The sequence below is a fragment of the Lynx canadensis genome, chromosome C1, assembly GCF_007474595.2.
Source record: "Lynx canadensis isolate LIC74 chromosome C1, mLynCan4.pri.v2, whole genome shotgun sequence".
NCBI lineage: Eukaryota > Metazoa > Chordata > Mammalia > Carnivora > Felidae > Lynx > Lynx canadensis.
This window is the reverse complement of record NC_044310.1, coordinates 104,744,594-104,765,340: the sequence shown is the minus strand read 5'-3', so window position 1 is coordinate 104,765,340 and position 20,747 is coordinate 104,744,594. Positions and strand designations below refer to the sequence as shown.

The 20,747-nt window shown below is 41.1% G+C and overlaps 1 protein-coding gene across 2 annotated transcripts; it reads left to right on the top strand.

The window, feature by feature from the left end:
* The first annotated feature begins 1,275 nt into the window (after positions 1-1,275).
* Positions 1,276-17,905, top strand: ANP32E (acidic nuclear phosphoprotein 32 family member E). Of its 2 annotated transcripts, XM_030324250.1 has the most exons (7): positions 1,278-1,688; positions 4,770-4,919; positions 5,394-5,516; positions 6,277-6,442; positions 8,185-8,369; positions 14,374-14,428; positions 15,683-17,905. In XM_030324250.1, exons 1-7 carry the CDS (start codon positions 1,635-1,637, stop codon positions 15,751-15,753), a joined length of 804 nt encoding a protein of 267 aa, XP_030180110.1. In that variant the 5' UTR covers positions 1,278-1,634; the 3' UTR covers positions 15,754-17,905. The 2 variants fall into 2 exon arrangements, with proteins under 2 accessions (XP_030180111.1, XP_030180110.1); XM_030324251.1 differs by lacking the exons at positions 6,277-6,442; positions 14,374-14,428; positions 15,683-17,905 and having other exon boundaries at positions 1,276-1,688; positions 8,185-8,367.
* Positions 17,906-20,747: the final 2,842 nt, after the last annotated feature.

Here is a 20,747-nt window from a genome sequence, read left to right as displayed (position 1 = left end):
CCTAAGTCATTTATACCAAAAGCTCTCCCTTTCCCTGTTTTCGTCTTCACAAAATTTCCTTTTCAAGATTTCAAAGGAAACACTTATCGAGAAGATAATCGCTATTTTCTTTCCCCTTAAAGTACTTAACATGCAAAATACTAAATATTTACATTTAAAATGTAAGCCTAATTGAGGAGCGGTGTGTCTCTGCGTGGGAGAAGCAGAGGTAGTGGCAAAGTGGTGAGGAGTTTGTTTGAAACCCTTAAAGGTCTCTAACCCGAGAAACTGAAAAAATAACCAACAAGCACTCCGCTGAGAGGAATTGGGACTAATTCATCCACTTTCTTCTCCAAATCATCTGGAATTTCTTTGGGTGTTTATCCTGAGAATGGTGTAAGGGAATGAGAAGGACAACATTTAAGCAAGAACTGAGAAAAGTTAGACTGCTCAAGACAAAATTAAAAAACAAACAAAACTCATCCCGCTGGTTTATACTCGCATTCAGACTTTTAAAGGCACATTTTACCTACAGATATCCATTGAAACCAACCGAGGGGAAATTAGAAAGGAGAGGCATTGGGGTACCATTTCTATGCGAATCGACGTCTGATTTTCATTAGTCCAGCACTGTTTTTCCTTCAAGAACTTAGTGTTTATTACAGCAACAATTACCCCAGTAACAATTCCTTCAGGGTAGTTTTGTTTAAAGGTGCCTAACTTACATACTTCACCCAACTTCTTTCAAAATCGTTCAGTCCTTCAGGGTGGAAGTTAAAATACTATCTTTATCCCGGCTCTGGTTCTGCACCAGAAGACTGTCTCCAGTAGGGCAGTACCATGAAGGCACGCTTTTTAGATCATGTGCACGTTGCGGCGCACCTTGGCTGCAAGGTGCTTTAAAAAGGCCAAGAGCTCGTGCGTGCTGTGTACCAGATTATCAGTCCTGCAACCTGGGCACGTAAGATGCTTTCTCCCTCCCTTTCACACTAAAAACAAAAAAACCCAAACAAATCCAGCGGGCATCAAAACCGTCCGAACGCCTAGGGAAAGCGCGCCAACCACACAAAGAAAAGGAGGGGGGCTACAGGGATTCAAAATCATTTCCCCAGGACGAACACCCTCCTGGACCTATCGGAGTTAACTGCGCGCTTGGTCGTAGCCAATAGACACAGTACTTCTGGTTCAGGTCCACCCTGAAGACTGACGGACATTTGTGCAGTCCAATGAAACAGTGCGATGCTGAAGACTTGACCAATACATTCGGGAGGTGGGTGGAGTGTAGGCCAGGGGGTTGGCGGTGCCGTGTCATGGAGGCTCAGTCTCAGAGCAGCCATTGAAGGGGAAGGAACTGCGGGTGTGTGTGTGTGTGTGTGTATGTGTGTGTGTATGTGTGTGTGCGCGCGTGTGTGTGTGTGCGTGTGAGTGCGCGCGAGTGTGTGGACAAGGAGGTGGGGGCAGTCGAGTTAGAGTCCCAACTCCTTGGACTCCATTTGCTATTCTTTCTTCCCCACACCTATCTGGTGGTGGTGGGCGTTTATATTTGCTTTTCTTTTCATTCATTTACAGATCTTTTAAAATTAAGGGTTGGGGGTAGTGGGAAAGGCAGGAAAGGGTAAGGGAAGGGAGTAGCCGCAGAAGAGCAGGAGGAGGACATGGAGATGAAGAAGAGGATTAACCTGGAGTTAAGGAACAGAGCCCCGGAGGAGGTGAGATGACTCAGCCCCCTCCCCTTCCCCACCGGACCTGTATTGGGAAGATCGGCTTTGTAGGGATCCGGGTGGGTGTCTGAGGAGGGGTATTGAGTTAACCCCGTAACCCTGAGGTTACGGTTTGGGGGAAATATTTAATTTTAAGTGTTAAATCATTAAAATCTTCTACTTAAAAATGGCGAAGGTTTAAGTTTCTAGGGGCGTTTTTGTGTGTACCCGGGGGCTTAGCCTCCTTCAGCCCTCTTCGAGTCGGGAGTCCTGTCCTGGTGGGGGCAGGAAGCGGAGTGTTGGGGGCCGCTCCGCCGCCTCGTCCCCTCCTCCTCCTCCTCCTGGGGGCCGGTGGCGTGGGGGCGACCCACCGGTCCCACTTGCCCCCGCTGCAGCCATCGTCGCCTGAGAAGTTAGTCCAACTTTTCTGCAACGCTGCCAACTCTTTTTTTCTTTTTTTCGGGGGATGCCCGCGGCCTCGAGGCCCTTGGGTGTCTGACGTCGCGCCGGGCGCGGGCTGGGGTCCCTGGCGGAGTCCGGGTACCGTCTGCCGCCGGCTGCGCCCACTCCCCCGGGAAGCGGCGCGCGCCGCCCGCCGCCGGGCGGAATCTGGGTCAGCGGTCGGTTCCGCGGCCGCGGGTAAGTTTTGGGAGTCGTCGCCGAGACCGGAGGTGGGGAGGGGACGCGAGGCGTAATCCCCTCGGTCTCCCCGCGGTGTAATGCTACTCGGCGTGTCGTGTCGTAGTGGCCGTCACTCCGAATTTGATCCCGGGAGAAGGTTTCACAGAACTCAACAAATGGGCCGTAGTAGTTTTGTGCGTTAAAGCTGGGCTCGGCGAAACTAAATGATGCGCTCTTGCTGCCGTCGCCTCAGTTAAAGAGACGGGGTTGGGAGGGGCCACGTGAGGCGGGTCGCGGCCAACTTTTCGGGGGTCGGGCGGGAGGCGTTTCCGCCTCCTGTTTGAAGGCGCTTCCTCGGCTGCACCCAGCCCTCTCCGCCCGGGGCGGAGGTACCGGGCACGCGGGCGGGGAGGCGACCCCCTGTTCCCTCGAGGAGTCCCCGCCCCGTCTGGGGTTTCCCGTGGGTCGGAGCTGCGGGTCGCGAGAGCGGGGCCCGTGGTCCGTGAGGAACCTCTCACTCCAGAGCGCCGAGGAAAGCGTCGAGTCTTGTTAATTGCGGCCCTCTGAAATAAACACGAGAGGTGGAACATGAGGATACAGTTGTTTTCTGCAGGGGTGGGTGGGGGTGGTGCCTGCGCACACCAGCACAGGGGAGGAGTGGGCTCTGTTCGGTGGGCTGTGGTGGCGTGCAGAATGGGAACCCAAGGTCTTAATGTGTGTGTGTGTGTGTGTGTGTGTGTGTGTGTGTGTGTGTGTGTGTGTGTTTTAAGCCCCTTTTTCTCTGAAATTGGCAGAGGGCGGGGAGGAGGAAACAGTCGCTGCTATCACCCCAGAGAGAGATGGGAGTTTTCTAGGGCCTACTCTTTGGGGGCTTCAGGAAAAAAAAAAGCTGCCTTACAGAAGCACACATTTAGTATGCTTTTGTATGTCTTAGTTTGGAAAAGTGAATTTGCTCCTCCATACCCCCCTTTCATTTACCTACCCTGTCCGTAGTAATTTCCTTGCTAGTTTTGGGGAGTGCCGGATGTTGCTTTTTTGCAGTCTCTCCTTCCTCCCCTGTGGTGTAATAACGGTCTCTTGTATTTGTATAGCTCTTTACTGTTTACAAAACCTGTTTGTGTTTGTTTTTTACCTTTCTCCTTGGAGGGACTTGTAAGGTGGATTCTATTGTTCTAGAACCCAAATTAGCAAATGGAGTCCCCTCGGGGGCAGTGAAGTTACTTAAGTGGAAGAACTGGCTTTCTGACACCAAATCTTGTGGCTCTCTCTCCTCCCGCTCAGCTGGACCAGGAGTCAGAAGATTTAGAGTGAGGCACGGCTCTGTCATACAAACTGCTGTGTGACCTTAGCCAAGTCATTCTTAACCCTTTGGGCCTTGGCTTCCTTACCTCTAAACAGATCATATACCTTCTCTGGTCTCTAAAATAATTGTCAAAGTCATACTCAACTAGAGAACGTGGCATTCCTCCTTGCTAATTTTTAGCCCTCAAAATACCTCAAACATATTTTTGCATTGGGAATAGACTGCCAGAGTCTCCTGTCTCCCCCTTAAGATTAAGTCCTTCCAGGTCCACACAGCAGCAAGTTTTGTTCTGCAACTGTGACCTAATAGAGGATGCAGCCCCTCCCCCTCCCCCACTGTGGGAGAAACAAAAATGCTAGGAGGGTGTTACAGAGAAATAACATTTTGTCAAGGATGTATCGTTGTGGATGACATTGTTAGGCCCCTCTAAAAGCCAGCTTTCTCAGCATGAGCTTTCTAACATTTCTTCACGAAGGGTAATAAGGTATTTGGGAGTTATGGTGGCATTTATCAACCAAAGATCAAGGAATTTAAACTGGAAACATGAATAAAATAGTTTCCTTTCTTCTCCCTTATGCTTTAGGGCAGCTCCCTGGAATCCTTTACCAGTAGCCCAGGCATCACCTCACTGTAAAGTATATGCTCTCATGTTGAGAGTCCTTCTCATCAGGGGCAGAAGCAAGTTTCACATGGGTCCTTTTTCAAAGTTTTTTTCCCCTGCATCAGTGATTTCAACAGGCATTGAACTAATTGGTCTAAGTTTAAATTTAAAAGGTTAACTTATAATGATGACTTTAGATTGTATTTCAGGTTTTGGTGGGGGAGGAGAGAATGAAAAGGATCTGGGTAAGGGGATTGATGTGTGTATTCTTTTTTTAAAGTTTATTTATTTTGTGAGAGAGAAAGCAGGAGTGGGGGAGAGGCAGTGAGAGAAGAAGAGAGAGAATCCCAAGCAGGCTCTGAGCTGTCAGCACAGAGCCCAAGGTGGGGCTCAAACCCACAAACCACGAGATCATGACCTGAGCCAAAGTCTGATGCTTAACTGACTGAGCCACCCAGGCGCCCCAGGACTGATGGTTTTATCTTCATGTTTCCAGTGTGTCAAGACTCAGATCTTTTGCTAAACAGATTGCAAAGTAAAGACTCATTCATTTTCTGTCTTACAGGTGACAGAATTAGTCCTTGATAATTGCCTATGTGTCAATGGGGAAATTGAGGGCCTGAATGATACTTTTAAAAAACTAGAGTTTCTGAGTATGGCTAATGTGGAACTAAGTTCACTGGCCCGGCTTCCCAGCTTAAATAAACTTCGAAAGGTAAGTTGACATTAAGCTTGAAATCATCATAATTTTGAGGCCCAGGTTTTGGCCAAGTGAAACAACCATTCTGCCTTCTAATTAGAAGTTTCCAAACTTCTACAGATAAGAAAAAGGGTTATGTAGGATTTTGGAATCAGCTCTATTAATGCTTTTAGAAATTTACATTTAATAATGAAATTGCTTTATGACATGAATTTGGATTTAATATCTACCAAATATTTTTCTCTGAAACATAAAGATCCAACTATAACACGACTGGAGCCAAACTAGGGTTATAAGCTTACTCTGTAGGGGTTCTAATATATTATTTGGCATTTGTAGGTGGGAATTTGGAAATTAATAATTTGTGACAGTTTCTTGAAGCTAGAAAGAATGACAATTGTTTTTCTTCTTCACATGGATATATTTTGAAAATCTGATCTGCCCTAAGCCTTCACCATGGTTTGTTTTCTCTCCATGTTGAATATTTAGTTGGAACTCAGTGACAATATAATTTCGGGAGGCTTGGAAGTCCTGGCAGAGAAATGTCCAAATCTTACCTACCTCAATCTGAGTGGAAACAAAATCAAAGATCTCAGTACAGTAGAAGCTCTGGTAAGTGGAAAGACTCTGGACTTTCTCTTTTTTGGTTGATTTTCTGAGATTTGCTTCTGTTTTATTGATTTATATTTCATTATTGATTTATATTTCACTCTTTGAAACTTCTGAATTTCTTACATGTTTTGATCTAGATGGTTACTGCTTTTACTTCTTTTAAAGATTTTTTTAAATGTTTATTCATTTTTGAGAGAGAGAGGGAGACCAAGCACGAGCGGGGGAGGGACAGAGAACGAAGGAGACACAGACTCTGAAGCAGGCTCCAGGTTCTGAGTTGTCAGCACAGAGCCCTGTGTGGGGCCTGAACCCACGAACCTTGAGATCATGACCTGAGCTGAAGTTGGATACTTAACTGACTGAGCCACTCAGGGGCCCCTGCTGCTCTGATTTAAAGAAAAGCTTGGGAGGAGGTAAAAATTGTTGACAATAAGCTTGACTAGATTTAAGCTAACCACAATGTTGTTATTGTCTATTTATGCACATATTTTGTCAACAGAATCTATTAAGTGGCTACCATAGTAAGGCACTAATCAGGTGCTGCAGTTACAGTGGTGAACAGAATAAAGCCCCTTCCCTTGTGATACTTGCATCCTGGGGCCTCATTAAGAGAATTGATACAATAACCCTTCATTATAAAATGCGAAAGATCCAAAAATCATTCTGATTTCAAATATGTGTTTTCTGGTTCATGAATTACAAAGAAGTAATATAGTATTTAAAATCTTGAAATGTAAGCTTTAACTTTTCACTTTTCCAGCAAAATCTTAAAAATTTGAAAAGTCTTGACTTGTTTAACTGTGAGATCACAAACCTGGAGGATTACAGAGAAAGTATTTTTGAACTGCTGCAGCAAATCACTTACCTAGATGGATTTGACCAGGATGATAACGAGGCACCGGACTCAGAAGAAGAGGACGATGAGGGTAATCATTCTTAATGCCTATAAATACAGCCTCCAGTCTAGCCATGCAATTTAGATTGGGCCTGGATATTTAGGTGTTGGGGGGAAAAAAAAGAGATTAGTAAGAAGAAAAATTTAAAAACCCAAAGCCCTAATCCTGTGTTTCTTCTTTAAGATTTCTGGTAGCTTGGGGAATTTAATGATTATTGTAGTACCAAGCTCCGTGAAAATTTTATATCTGTATAAACTGTGTAACCACCACCTAGTAAAAGTGGTAACTTTTAAAATAGTACCTTTTTTTTTTTTTTTTTAAAAAAAGGAACCATTCCTTGCGTGTTATCCATAATAGCCAAGAAATGGAAACAATCCAAATGGCCTATCAACTGATGGATAAACAAAATGTGATATGTCCATACAATGAAATATTATTCTGTCATAAGAATGAATGAGGCACTGATAAATGCTGTACCTTTGAGAACATTCTATGAAGTGAAAAAAGCCAGACACAAAAGGCCACATTTTGTATGACTTCATTTGTATGGCATGTCCAGAATAGGCATATTCATAGAAGGTGGAGTAGTGGTCACCAGGGCTGGGGGAGAGGAGATTGGGGAGTGACTGTAAATGTGTATGGGTTTTTTTGAGGGGGGTGATGAAAATGTTCTGAAATTAGATACTGAATATACATGTTTGGATAAATGGGTGACTAACAGATGTTGGAATGGATCTTGTTAGTTATGGAATACTGTTTATTATTCTTGGTTGAAAAGTTTTTTTTTTTTTTTTTTAAGTTTATTTATTTTGAGAGAGTGCATCAGAGAGTGCAAGTGGGGGAGGGGCAGAGAGAATCCGGAGCAGGCTTTGTGCTGTCAGCCGCAGAGCACAGCCCGGGGCTCCCCCTCTCATGAACCTTGAGATCATGACCTGCTCAAATAAAAGAGCCCATAAAAGTTTTTTACTGTAACGGGGTGCCTGGGTGGCTCAGTTGGTTAAGCGTCTGACTTTGACTCAGGTCATGATCTCGAGGTTCCTGGGTTTGAGTTCCACATCAGGCTCTCTGCTGTCAGCAGGGAGCTTGCTTGGGATCCTTTGTCCCCCACCTCCACACCCCTCCCCCACTTGCACTCCCTCTCTCTCAAAAATAAATATTAAAAAAAAAAAGTTTTTTACTCTAAAAAGAAATTTGAAGGATAAACAATGTTAGAAAATGATGGAATGGAATGATAGATAAAAGGGCTTTGAAGTGTCCACAAAATAAAGTTTAGTGCATGTAACATTTCATTTTTTATTTATTAAAGAATTTTTTTTTAATGTTTACTTATTTTTGAGAGAGAGAAACAGAGTGAGAGTGGGGAAGGGATAGAGAGACAAGGAGACACAGCATCCGAAGGAGGCTCCAAAGCTCTGAGCTGTCAGCACAGAGCCCAACGTGGGGCTCCAACTCACAAACTGCGAGATCATGACCTGAGCTGAAGTGGGACGCTTAATGGACTGAGCCCCCCAGGCGCCCCTAGTGCATGCAACGTTTTGATGACAATCTATATGTTGGAAACAGTTCAGTATATAGAAGCCATGTTTCTCAAATAGTAAAGGAGGATGTTACAAAAGGGAAGTCTTAAAAAAAAGAAAATCACCCTGGGATACTTTCCACCCACCCGTTGGCTTAAGAGTTTGAGGTGATTGGGACAAGGGAAAATAGGATCGACATACTAGCAAGAAACATTTTTCCCAGCCATTTGTTCATCTTTCAAAATATTTTTAAAGACGGAGATGAAGATGACGAAGACGAAGAGGAAGATGAAGCTGGTCCACCAGAAGGCTATGAGGAGGAGGAGGAGGACGAGGAGGAGGAGGAAGAGGAGGAGGAGGAGGAGGAGGAGGCAGGCTCAGAACTGGGAGAGGGAGAAGAGGAAGTGGGCCTCTCCTACTTAATGAAAGAAGAAATCCAGGTGAATAGGCACTTTTTACCTGCACTGAAAGCCATTTAGGCCTAAGGTCAAGTCCTAAAGTAGGAAGTTGAGTGGAAAGCTGAAAGCTGTTCCTGACTTGTGGGTCTGCATGTATCTGTCTGCCTGTCCTTTTCGTCAGCTCACAGTGTATCCAGATAATCGCAAACCCCCGTTAATTTTACCACCCAGCTATCGTTCAAAACCGCTCAGCCCTCAGTGGTGTGGGACGGCGGAGAATATTTTACAAAAGTTTCTGAGCCTCAGCTTCTGCATTTATAAAACGGAGATTATACCAACCTCTTAGGATTATTTTAAGGAACTGACAGGATAATACACTTAAAGTATCTAGTCCCCGGCACATCGTAGGCACTCAAGAAGACTTTCCTTTCCCCTAATTATGTCTTGCTAATGGTTTTGTAGTAGCTTTCCAAATGGTCTCTCTGAATACAGTGTCACCACAAAGGTGTATCATCCACAGTATGTGCTTGGGTACTCTGAATGCAAATGAGATCATGTCACCAGGCTGCATGAATCACTTTGTTTCCCTGTTGCCACCAAGACATACAAGGCCCATCATTATAAGCCCCTGCTTCCTCCTCTAGCCTCTTCTCCCTCAGTACCAAATTAAATTGTCATACCGAGCTATTTCTTGCCTTTCTGACTGTAGCTACATTGTGTATTCTATCTGTAGTGACTTTCTACCCATGCTCTCTGGTGAACTTTATTTTCTGTTCTTACTGAGGTAAACATAAGTATAGTAAAGCTTGTAAAGTACACTGATTTTATGTACAAGTCCATGACCAAGCCACTTATGTATATATACTCCTGTGACTACTATGCAAATCATGCATTGCAGACTCTTTAAAAACTGTTTTGGAGTTGCTTCATTATTGAAGCTTTTTGTAAGTTTTCATAGATAACTACTCCTTCCTGTGTTACCTTTGAACCTTGATTAGGCTTTATTGCCTGTAGACACTTTTGTAAAAACTTGTTTATTTGGCCACTTTCTACTCGAGGGTGAGCTCCTTGAGGGAAGGGCCATTTATCTTTGTATCTCAGCATCTAGTGCGTTGACAGGAACATAGTAAGCTCACAGAAAACGTCAGTTGACTTGAACAAATGATCTTCAGCCCCTGGGAATTATTATTTTCTCCTAATGTTGTTAAATTATTATTTTATGTTAATAATTCAAAGTTTTTTATTATTAAAAATAATATCTCTTGATTTAGACTAGGAATTGTTAGCATTATTTGTTTTCCTAATGACCTTTACATTGGTTAGATAGGTAATATCACTGATGATAATTTTTCTCTGATATAATTTTATTATTTATTTATTTATTTATAAGGAAGGGGAGGAGTGTAGAGAGGGAGAGAGAGAATCTCAAGTAGACTCTGTACTACCCACTCAGAGTCTGTCCTGGGGCTTGATTTCATGAACCATGAGATCACAACCTGAGCCAAAATCAAAAGTCAGATGCGTAACCGATTGAGCCATCCAGGCACCCCTAGTATTAAGTAGTTTAAAACCTTAAAAAGTTTTTTTTTAATGTTTATTTATTTATTTATTTATTCATTTTTTCCCCACAATTTTTTAACGTTTATTTATTTTTGAGAGGGGGGGGGGCGGAGGCGCAGAGAGAGTGAGACGCAGAATGCAAAGCAGGCTCTAGTCTGTGAGCTGTCAGCACAGAGCCTGATGTGGGGCTTAAACTCCCTAACCGGGAGATCATGACCTGAGCCAAAGTCGGATGCTTAACCAACTTGAGCCACCCAGTCACCCCATAATGTTTATTTATTTTTGAGATGGAGACAGAGGCAAGCAGAGGAGGGGAAGAGAGAGGGAGACACAGATTCTGAAGCATATTCTAGGATTCATGCTGTCAGCACAGAGCCTGATGAGGGGCTTGAACTCACAAACTGCGAGATCATGACCTGAGCTGAAGTCGGATGCTCAACTGACTGAGCCATCCAGGCACCTGCCCCTAAAAATGACTTTCAATTGGGGTGCCTTGGCGGCTCAGTGTGTTAAGCGTCTGAGTCTTGGTTTTGGCTCAAGTCATAATCTTGTGGTTCCTGAGTTTAAGCCCTCTGTCAGGCTCTGGTGGCGTGGAGCCACGCACTGTCTCCCAAAAGAAATACACATTAAAATGATTTTCAGCTGACTGCTGATGTTTGTGTTTATCATTCCACTGAATATTGGGAAATGTTAAAAGTGACACAGTCCAGTATAGAGCAAAAATCTCTGAGGTAATTCCCACGATGTTAAGTCAGTGTAGTACCTGCATGGTTTGAATAATATTTTTATTTCATCTGCTCTTTAGAGGTAAGGAATTAATATGGATAAAGAAGGTCTTGATGTATCTGTAGGACATTTCGTTAAAAATGGGGATGGGGGCTGTAGAAGAATTGGGAATTGTGGTGCCCCTGTACTGTCATAGTACAATGAGGAAACATGTTATTTCCCATTAATTGGGAAAAGATCATGGTTTCTACTGAACAAGTCACTGATGAAAGCTGAGTCTTTATTGAGGGGTATCATCTAATAGATGACATTAAAAACTAAAGGCTTAGATGATAGCTATACTTGTGGTGAGTGTAACATAAGATATAGACTTGCTGAATCACCATGTTGTACACCTGAAACTAATGTAACATGGTGTGTCAAGTCTACTTCAATTTAAAAAAAGGCTTAGATGCCTGGGTGGCTCAGTTGGTTAAGCGTCTGACTCTTGATTTTGGCTCAGGTCATGATCTCACAAGGTTAGTGAGATTGAGCCCCACACTGGGCTCTGTGCTGACATCGCAGAACCTGCTTGGGATTCTTTCTCTCTCCTCTCTCTGCCCCTCCCCGGCTCCCTCTCTCCCTCTCTCTCTCTCTCTCTCTCTCTCAATAAACATTAAAAAAATAATAAAAAATAAAAAAGGCTTAAAAACATGAATCAACTTTTTAAAGTTTATTTATTTATTTTTGAGGGAGAGAGAGAAAGAAAGAGAATCCCAAGCAGGCTCTGCACTGACAGCACGGAGCCTGATGTGGGGTTCGAACTCACAAACTGTGAGATCATGACCTGAGCCAAAATCAAGAATCAGATACTTGGCACATCTGGGTGGCTCAGTTGGTTTAGCACCCAGCTTCAGCTCAGGTCATGATCTCACAGTTGGTGGGTTCCAGCCCCTGCTGGGCTCTGTGCTGACAGCTCAGAGCCTGGAGCCTGCTTGGGATTCTATGTCTCCCTCGCTCTCTGCCCCTCCCCCACTCACACTCTGTCTCTGAAAAATAAATAAAATGTTAATTAAAAAAAAAAAAAGTCAGATACTTAACTGACTGAGCCACTCCATGAATCAATTAGTTGAACCATATTTTGTTTAAAGCAAAATCCAGAGAAGTAATTAGCTTCTGAGACTTGGGCTTTTCTAAATTAAGGAATAAATGTGATTAGTGTCTCCACTGTTTTTTAAAAAATTGCAAATATTTAAATATCCTCACTTATCATTTGCAGATAGGAGATGTTTAAAATGTGTCCCTTGTTTTTCTTTCTTTTTATTTCTTTCCCTTTCCTTCCTCTTCCTGTCCCCTCTCTTCTCTACCCTTCTCTCTTCCTTTCTTTTCCTCTTTAGTTTAAGGCTTTAGGTTCTCCTGATTTTTACTGTGGTTCCTTTTTATACTATTGGCTACCCCATCTATTTCTTCTGCTCCTTGTAGCTTGATGATGTTCTGGAATAGAATGCTTTTCAGTATTTGAATTGATTGTATAAGACTGATTTCTGATATGAGTGTTGTGCAGGTGAGTTTCTCAGGGGATCCTAGCTATGTGCTGGGAAATTAAGTTCTGTTTAGTATTTCTAGACACAAATGGGGCTATGGATATTGTGAAAGGGATGGGTTGTACAAATTTTCCTTCAATACCCAGCAATTCTTGACATTTGCCAATTAAAGTGTTTCTTTTGTTTATTTTTGAAAGAGATAAAGAGTGAGTGGGAGAGGGACAGAAAGAGAGGGAGACACAGAATCCAAAGCAGGCTCTGCACTGTTAGCACAGAGCCTGATATGGGGCTCGAGTCCACGAACCATGAAATTATGAACTCAGCTGAAGTCAGACACTTAACCGATGGAGCCACCCACGTGCCCTGCCAATTAAAATATTTTTAAGGAGCAGTAAACTTTTGTGGGGTTGGAGGGGAGACCCTAGATTGGTTTCATTTTTTTCAAACATATAGTAGAACTCAACTATTTGGCAGTAAGTGTAAAAGGCCTCTGAATAGCCAACATAAAGTAACCAAAGACATTTTCTTTGTAGGACAGTGTTTCAGCTGTTATTCTAAACCTATTTTCTCTTTTATATTCAAATCTCTAATAAGCTTATTGATCTATTTTCTGAATCCATAGCAGATTAAAATTGAAGTAGTAACCTACTGTAAAAGAGAAGGCACGAAAACTAGGAAAAGGTACAATTAAAAGTAGAGGTGAGGGTCATTTTTAAAAGGAGAAAACCATCCTACGTATATTAATAGGCTCTGAGGGAATAGCATACACTAATGAGTATAATGTTCATGGTCAAAATGATGACTGATTATGCAAGGGAAAGGTTTGTTAGCATAAAATGGTAGTGCACTTTAGAGATTTGTATCCCAATTGGTTAAAGTAAAAAAAAAAAAAAAAGTTATGATGTTTCAAGGCTATGTTTACATCTTAGCTATCCTGAACAGCTCTTTCACAAGAGTTATAGATCAAGTTTTATGACTTTTTTGTGTGATTTTTTTGCTGTTTTGATGTGTAGATTTTTAGATATAGAAGGAATTTGTAGATCTTTCTAGATGAATACTTTCTTTTATTGATTAGGAAACTGAGGTCCAGGGGCACCTAGGCGGCTTAGTCGGTTAAGTGTCCAACTTCAGCTCAGGTCATGAACTCACTGTTTGTGAGTTCGAGTCCCACGTCGGGCTCTGTGCTGACAGCTTAGAGCCTGGAGTCTGCTTCAGATTCTGTGTCTCCTTCTGTCTGTCCCTCCCCGACTCATGCTCTGTCTCTTTGAAAAATAAACATTAAAAAAAAAAAGGAAAACTGAGGTCTAGAGAGATTAAGTGACATATTTAGTGCATATTACTATGTTGGGGCAAGAATTCAGGTAATTACTTTCTCACTCTATAAAATAGAAGACCTTTCTTTGAAATAGTCTAAAGGTACTCTGTCCATTATGGTAGCCACTGGACATATTTCGTTATTTAAATTAAAATAAAATGAAAAATTTAGTTCTTTGTTTGTACTGGTCACATTTTATTTTTTTATTTTTATTTATTTCATTTATTTTTTAAGATTTTTTTTATTTTTAAGTAATCTCTACACCCAACATGGGGCTCGAACTCACAACTGCAAGATCAAGAGTTGCACACTTTGGGGCGCCTGGGTGGCTCAGTCAGTTAGGCGTCCAACTCTTGATTTCAGCTCAGGTCACGATCTCTCACGGTTTGTGGGTTTGAGTCCCACATTGGGCTCCATGCTGACAGTGCAGAGCCTGCTTGGGATTCTCTCTCCCCCTCTCTCTGTCCCTATCCCACTTGCACACACACATACACACACACTCTCTCTCTCTCTCTCTCTCTCTCCCCCCCCCCCCCCGCCCCTCTCCCTCTCTCTCTCTCTCTCAATGGATAAATAAACTTAAAAAAAAAAAAGTTGCATGTTCTGCTGACTGAGCCACCCAGGCACCCCTGTACTGGTCACATTTTAAATGCTCAGTAGCCACATGTGGACAGCATAGATACAGAACATTTCCATTGTTGCAGAAAGTTCTTTTGAACAGTGCTGGTCCAAAACATAAATTACTTTCATAAAGAATCTAGATTTAGTTGGGTTCCTAGAAAACACCTATGTAAGTTAGACACAGGTTGTCAGAATGTAGAATGACCATAGTTTTTTGCTCTTGTTGGAATGTATTATTACCAAACAGTGAAAAATATGTGTCATGGCTTTTTATTCTCAAATCGAATATTTGATTTTCAAGGATGAAGAAGATGATGATGACTATGTTGAAGAAGGGGAAGAAGAGGAAGAAGATGGTGAGTTACATTAGCCATTAAAGAAATCCTAACATTCAAGTTACAGCTATTATTCATATAAACTTTAACAAATGAGTCTATAATTCAAATTGTAATTGATTTTGGTAACATAGAGCAGCTTGAGAAGTATGAAACCTTTTTCTTTTAAAATTGATTTAAGTAATCTCTACACTCAACGTGTGGCTCGAACTCATGACCTTGGTTGGGATCAAGAGTCTTATGCTCCTTGTAACAAGCCAGCCAGGCACCCCTAAAACCTTTTTAAAAGAGTAATGTTCTCAGGGCATTCAATAATTTCATTAAAAAACAAACAAAAAACCAGCCTCTAACATTTATTTTTATTAAAAAAATTTTTTTTTTAACGTTTATTTATTTTTGAGAGACAGAGAGAGACAGAGCACGAGCAGGGGAAGAGCAGAGAGGGAGACAGAGAATCCCAAAGCAGGCTCCAGGCTCAGCTCAGCACAGAGCCCTATGCGGGGCTAGAACCCACGAACTGTGAGATCATGACCTGAGCCAAAGTCGGACACTTAACCGACTGAGCCACCCAGGCACCACTCTAACATTTATTTTTAAAATGGTATGAAGAGATCATGGAACCTTGAGCCTTAATTTATTACTTTCTTAGGTCTTTCATTTTGAAGAGGGTGAAGCCTTATCTCTCAAGAGAAGAGCAGTGGAATTCTCAAATAATGCTCTCTAGTCCTCTTTACCTAGGTCTTTCAAAATAAATTTAAAAATTCGCTAATAATTCTTGTAATGACAAGCCCCTAGTTTCTTGATCTGTACTTCATGATTTGGCCACAAGGGTGCACAGCAAGCTGTCATTATTTATGGATTTCTGTCTATTAAGCCTTTACAATACACTAAAATTGAAAAATTTTCGGAGAGGAAACTTAAACCTATAATTAAAAAAAAAATTTTTTTAATGTTTATTTCCTTTTGAGAGAGAGAGACAGAGCATGAACAGGGGAGAAGCAGAGAGATAGGGAGACGCTGAATCCAAAGCAGGCTCCAGGCCCCAGGCTCTGAGCTGTCAGCACAGAGCCCGTCGCAGGGCTCGAACCCACTAACCATGAGATCATGACCTAAGCTGAAGTCGGATGCTTAACCAACTGAGCCACCCAGGCGCCCCAAACCTGTAATTTTTTTTATGCCATTAAGTTTTCACTTAGATTCAAAACTTTGTAATTTAACAGGTACTCATTTGGTAAAATTGAGTACTTTACAATTTTTCTTTCACTCTTCCTTCAGAAGAAGAAGGTCTTCGAGGGGAAAAAAGGAAACGAGATGCTGAAGACGATGGAGATGAAGAAGACGACTAGATCATTCTAAGACCAGATTCCCTAAAGTTCCTGGGTGTGCAATAGAGTGATCACATCTTCTTTGTTTCTTCATGTACCATAGTGAACCCTACGGAAAATAACCTGTAACTTTTTATAGGAAAAGTGTGGTTTTACTATTTTTGCCTTATCATTCCAAATAAGATTTACTAGTCTGTTAATGATCATACTGTATGTAGAGAAAACATTTTCATTGACCCTGTTGTGAAATTCCCTAGCAATTTATTTAGAATCTTCATTTTTCTCATTCAAGCTCATTGTATTAGTTATTTTTAGCCCATAATTAAAACATGATCACTTTTACACAGGCGTAGTTTGGTGCACTTCATTCATAAGGTTTTAAAGTTATTTATAGTTAATGGAAATCATGATCAGCTGGAATATGAAATGAAGTCTCTTGAATGAGAAGTTGGTTATTTTTTTAGAGGTGACCCAGAGATCTTTAGTTTGAAGGCAATGACTTTTTTTTTTTTTTTTTTTGGCTAAGGGTATTTGGATGCTTTTTTGTCACTTGAGTAGCTTGGAAAGTAGGAGCAGAATAGTAAAGGTTCTACTCAATGTAGTTCATAGCTTTTGTGGAGGCTTCTGAAAACTTTTAAAGTCAGATGACTAATACGATTTTCTTTTTGAAGTTCAGAGAGATGTGTTCAGAGACATGCAGGTGAGCCCTTTCTTTTTCAGGCTGAAGATTACAACATACTAGTAGGTTGGTTATTTTGTTTTTAAATGTGCATTCTTTATTTTCCTCCCAGCAATTCCTTTATAATCACTTTCATTTCTCTTTTCACTCCTCTCCCTCTATCTCAAAAAAAAGTTGGGAAACTCATGTGATACCCAGGAAAACTTTTAGTCTTTTATACCTCAACCACCTTTTCAGACTGTCTCAGTTTTAAACAAGCTAAGTGAAAGAAATTGAGTATTTTCTGAGATACAAATATTATTACCAGTACATTTGTATGCAACAGATTCTGCTTACTGTAAATCATTTTTGATTGACAAGATGTACAGACCGTATTATTAGGATGCAGAAAGAAGAGTAGAGGAGGCTTTCAGAAGCAGAATTAATATTCCTCAAAAGTCAGAACTATTGCCTGTTGATAATTAATGAGACATTCAAGTCAAATTTTCAAGTTAGCTTCCCAAACGATTTAGATACCACACTGCAAAGTATTTCTAATTTTTCTGAGTAGAACCTTTCATTATTCTTATAGTTTTAAGGTATTACCAGATATAGCTTTTAATTGGAATATACTGGGAAGTTGGAAACATATTTGAAACTAAATCAGTATTCAAGATTAAGATTTATTTTCAAGTGGATGTCCATTAAAAATCGAAAATATTTCAGGACAAATGTGTGTTTCTATATATGGCTACTAAATATAATAACAATAGAAAAGTACATCCCCTTTTTGTTGTGGAGGCTCCACGGTCAAGGCAATTGCTTTTGAAATTGTTGGCTATCTAAATGTTTTTCTGCTTTGTTTTGGATATCTGTAAGTTTTTGTAAAGTTAGCATTCAGCAAATTAATTGAAGTTACTGGGACACATTTAAATTACTGAGTAAAGAACTTCTTTTTTAGTTTCAAATGTATGACTTTGGGTTTTAGAGTAAAAACTACGAAGTTATTTGTGGGTAAACTAAAAACGTTGCACAAGTGACTGAAATAAAACTCTTGGAATAAGTTTTGAGGGGGGGATTGGAATCTCCAAAAGGCTAACATTTTACTCCTTTTTAACATTTGAAATGCCCTGTTGTAGTCCCTAAGAATTCTCATCACAGAGTATATGCCAGACTATAAAATACTTATTTTTAAAATGAAATCTATATACTGACTTTATCAATCGTCTTATTGTGCAATCAAAATTAGAGTTCTTCGGTTTGAAAACAACATTTAGAGCCTCCAAATGACTTTTTTAAGACTTATTTAGCTTTGTGGGTGGTATTTTCATGCAAATAAGTAAGGGTGGGTTTTATATTTTGTAGAAGTTTTTGGTCCTATTTTAATGCTCTTTGTATGGCGGTATGTATATAGTGTGTTAAATTCCTCAAAACTGTCCTTAAAAAACTTTGAAGTTAATAATTTTGTGCAACTGTGTTTTGAATAAAGCCATGACAGTGTTAAAAACAAAAAAATGCAGCACTCCTGATTATTTTGTTTCTGACTGTTCCCTGTTTTTTTTTCTTCTGTGACTGCTGTAACTTAAAAGTTTTTGAAATTGAATTGCTTCAAATAAATGGAAGATTTGTTAATAGTTTCAGTGTATGACATTCACTTTTTGAACCCTCCACTGGGGCTTTGAATGTCTTTTTAAAAACAGAAACAGCCCGAAAGTTCTCAAACACTTGGATGGCATGTGAGACATTACAATTTAATAGTTTAACTCATCATCTGCCTTATTTATTCACTTTTGTCCAAGAAGCAGAAAAAATTCTGGGTTCCTTTAACTTTCCTTTTGGAGTTGCAAATTGAGCCAGTACGTTTTGTATTTTGATTTGAAGTCATAACTTTGTTTCCGACAGTTGATGTAACCTATCCATAGTTAACTAACGTTATTATAAACCTGTCATACACCAGTAGTTTTTAAAAATGAATCCAAAGTCTTCATTTATACTGTATAGTGTTTATTTTCAGAATCCTTAAGATAATATGATACAAACCTAATTCGTGTTTACCTTGAGTAAATCAAACCTGAACCAATATTTTTTTCTGCTCTCTGGGTTATCCAGTGAGAAGTGATTTTTAACATGTTTCATTTGTAGACAGCTTTGGCATGTGTCTATTTATAAAGTCAAGGCACAAGCATGTGAAGTAATGTTTTTGTGATTACTTAAAGTTTAATATTGGAAAAGTATTTTAATTACGGAAATCTCCCTGAGAGGTGGAAAATATTGGAGTGTATCTCAACTACAGAAACTGTTTATTGAAATTGTGTGTGTGTTGTACCTCTTTAAAAAATTCGGGGGTGCCTGGGTGGCTCAGTTAGTTAAATGCATAACTTTTGATTTTGGCTCAGGTCATTATTTCCTGGTTCGTGGGATCGAACCCCGCATGGGATTCTCTCTCTCCCGCTCTCTCTGCCCCTCCCCCACTTGTGCGCGAGCGCGCACACGCACGCGCTCTCTCTCTCTCTCAAAATAAGTAAACTTAAAAAAAAATTCAAAACGTTTTACCCCTTGGTTAAAGAAAATGGTATAACTACACTAAAAGTTTTTCAATGTTTATTTATTTTTGGGACAGAGAGAGACAGAGCATGAACGGGGGAGGGGCAGAGTGAGAGGGAGACACAGAATCGGAAACAGGCTCCAGGCTCCGAGCCATCAGCCCGGAGCCTGACGCGGGGCTCGAACTCACGGACCGCGAGATCGTGACCTGGCTGAAGTCGGACGCTTAACTGACTGCGCCACCCAGGCGCCCCTACACTAAAAGTTTTTGATGAAGGTATTAGGTAATGAAACAATTCTGTGTGACATGGTGATTCAAAACACAAGTATTGTTTATTCCTTCTATATTTTTATTTATTATTTTTTTTTTTTAAATTTTTTTTTCAACGTTTATTTATTTTTGGGACAGAGAGAGACAGAGCATGAACGGGGGAGGGGCAGAGAGAGAGGGAGACACAGAATCGGAAACAAGCTCCAGGCTCTGAGCCATCAGCCCAGAGCCCGACGCGGGGCTCGAACTCCCGGACCGCGAGATCGTGACCTGGCTGAAGTCGGACGCTTAACCGACTGCGCCACCCAGGCGCCCCAATTCCTTCTATATTTTAAAGAGAGGCTTTGGAACAAGGGACATTCTCCCAGTTGCTGAAAATTTCGCCTCTGTTCCTCGTACTAGCAATGATACTCTGCAGCTGGTGCTTAATAATAGCATTCTACTACTGCATTCCTTTTTCATGTACTAATGAGCCTAAGATTTGAAAACAAGGCTTGGGTAATTTGGCCCGAGGCAGCTACTTGTGTTAATCTGTTGATCAGCCCTAACTTGAAGGAGAACAGGTTATACCACAAAATGGAAATTACAAAATGGGTTGATCTCCAGGAAAATCTTTATAAAAAGACTTTATATACTGGTAAAATAGTTTCATTTCATACAGAGCTAGTCACTTTTTTGGGGGTGGTAAGATCCAAGCAGGGTTACCTCATAATAGCAATTCTGACTAACAATCAGAAGCAACAATTATTTCTTCAAATTTATGAACATTTACAAGTAAATTTTTGCTAAGGCATCATTTGGACCCGGTTACCCATAAAATGCACACACCCACATTACTGGTCTGTTGACACAGGCCATCAAATAGGCACACAACACTGATGGAAAAAATCCCATTCTAGCTGTCAGGATGGAACGTTGCCACCGAATACGTCCCTATTTTGTCATCCTCCTATTAAACATTCAGATGACACCATCTTGCAGATGAAGGCCATGATCTGTGCCTCTACTTTAGTGTGATAAACTCACTCCCCAGCCCCAGAATTAGCTCACTGAAGCTACTGGATTTCTCTACTTGTTGGCCTTTTCTCCCAAGTCTGCTGGCAGAGACGCCAGCAACGGTGTGCTCGGGGGAGCTGTCACTTATCTAGACAGCTGTGACTAAGGAAGATTGGGGTTGGTAGAAGAATCTTTAAGTGTAACGGAAAGAACTACAGCTGAAGCAACTTTACTTCTTAAGAACCAAAGACAGCAGCACCAGAGGAAACTAGCATCTGCAAGGGAAGCAGCAATTAACTATCACTCTGCAGCTCTGGCAGAGAAGTCCGTGCAAGTCCGGTCCTTTTAGCTATGCATCCCCCCCCCCCCTTCCTTTTATGAGAGTATTCTAAGTTAAGAACAAATTCATTTCTGCTGGGCTGAGGATTTGTAATTTGTAGGAAATTAGTGAAATTTTCTGACTAGGATCCCAGGTGAGGCGTCTTATTTTTACCAAGGTATCTATAATAGGATGTGTGGAGGGCAATATCCCTTTGCATCGTTTTG

What these genes read in the sequence shown, in the direction of transcription:
- ANP32E (XM_030324250.1), top strand. Translation starts at nt 1,635, where the DNA reads ATGGAGATGAAGAAGAGGATTAACCTGGAGTTAAGGAACAGAGCCCCG. An exon ending in GGAACAGAGCCCCGGAGGAG is followed by an intron (nt 1,689 to 4,769) that starts GTGAGATGACTC and finishes TCTGTCTTACAG; the next exon opens with GTGACAGAATTAGTCCTTGA. An exon ending in GCTTAAATAAACTTCGAAAG is followed by an intron (nt 4,920 to 5,393) that starts GTAAGTTGACAT and finishes TTGAATATTTAG; the next exon opens with TTGGAACTCAGTGACAATAT.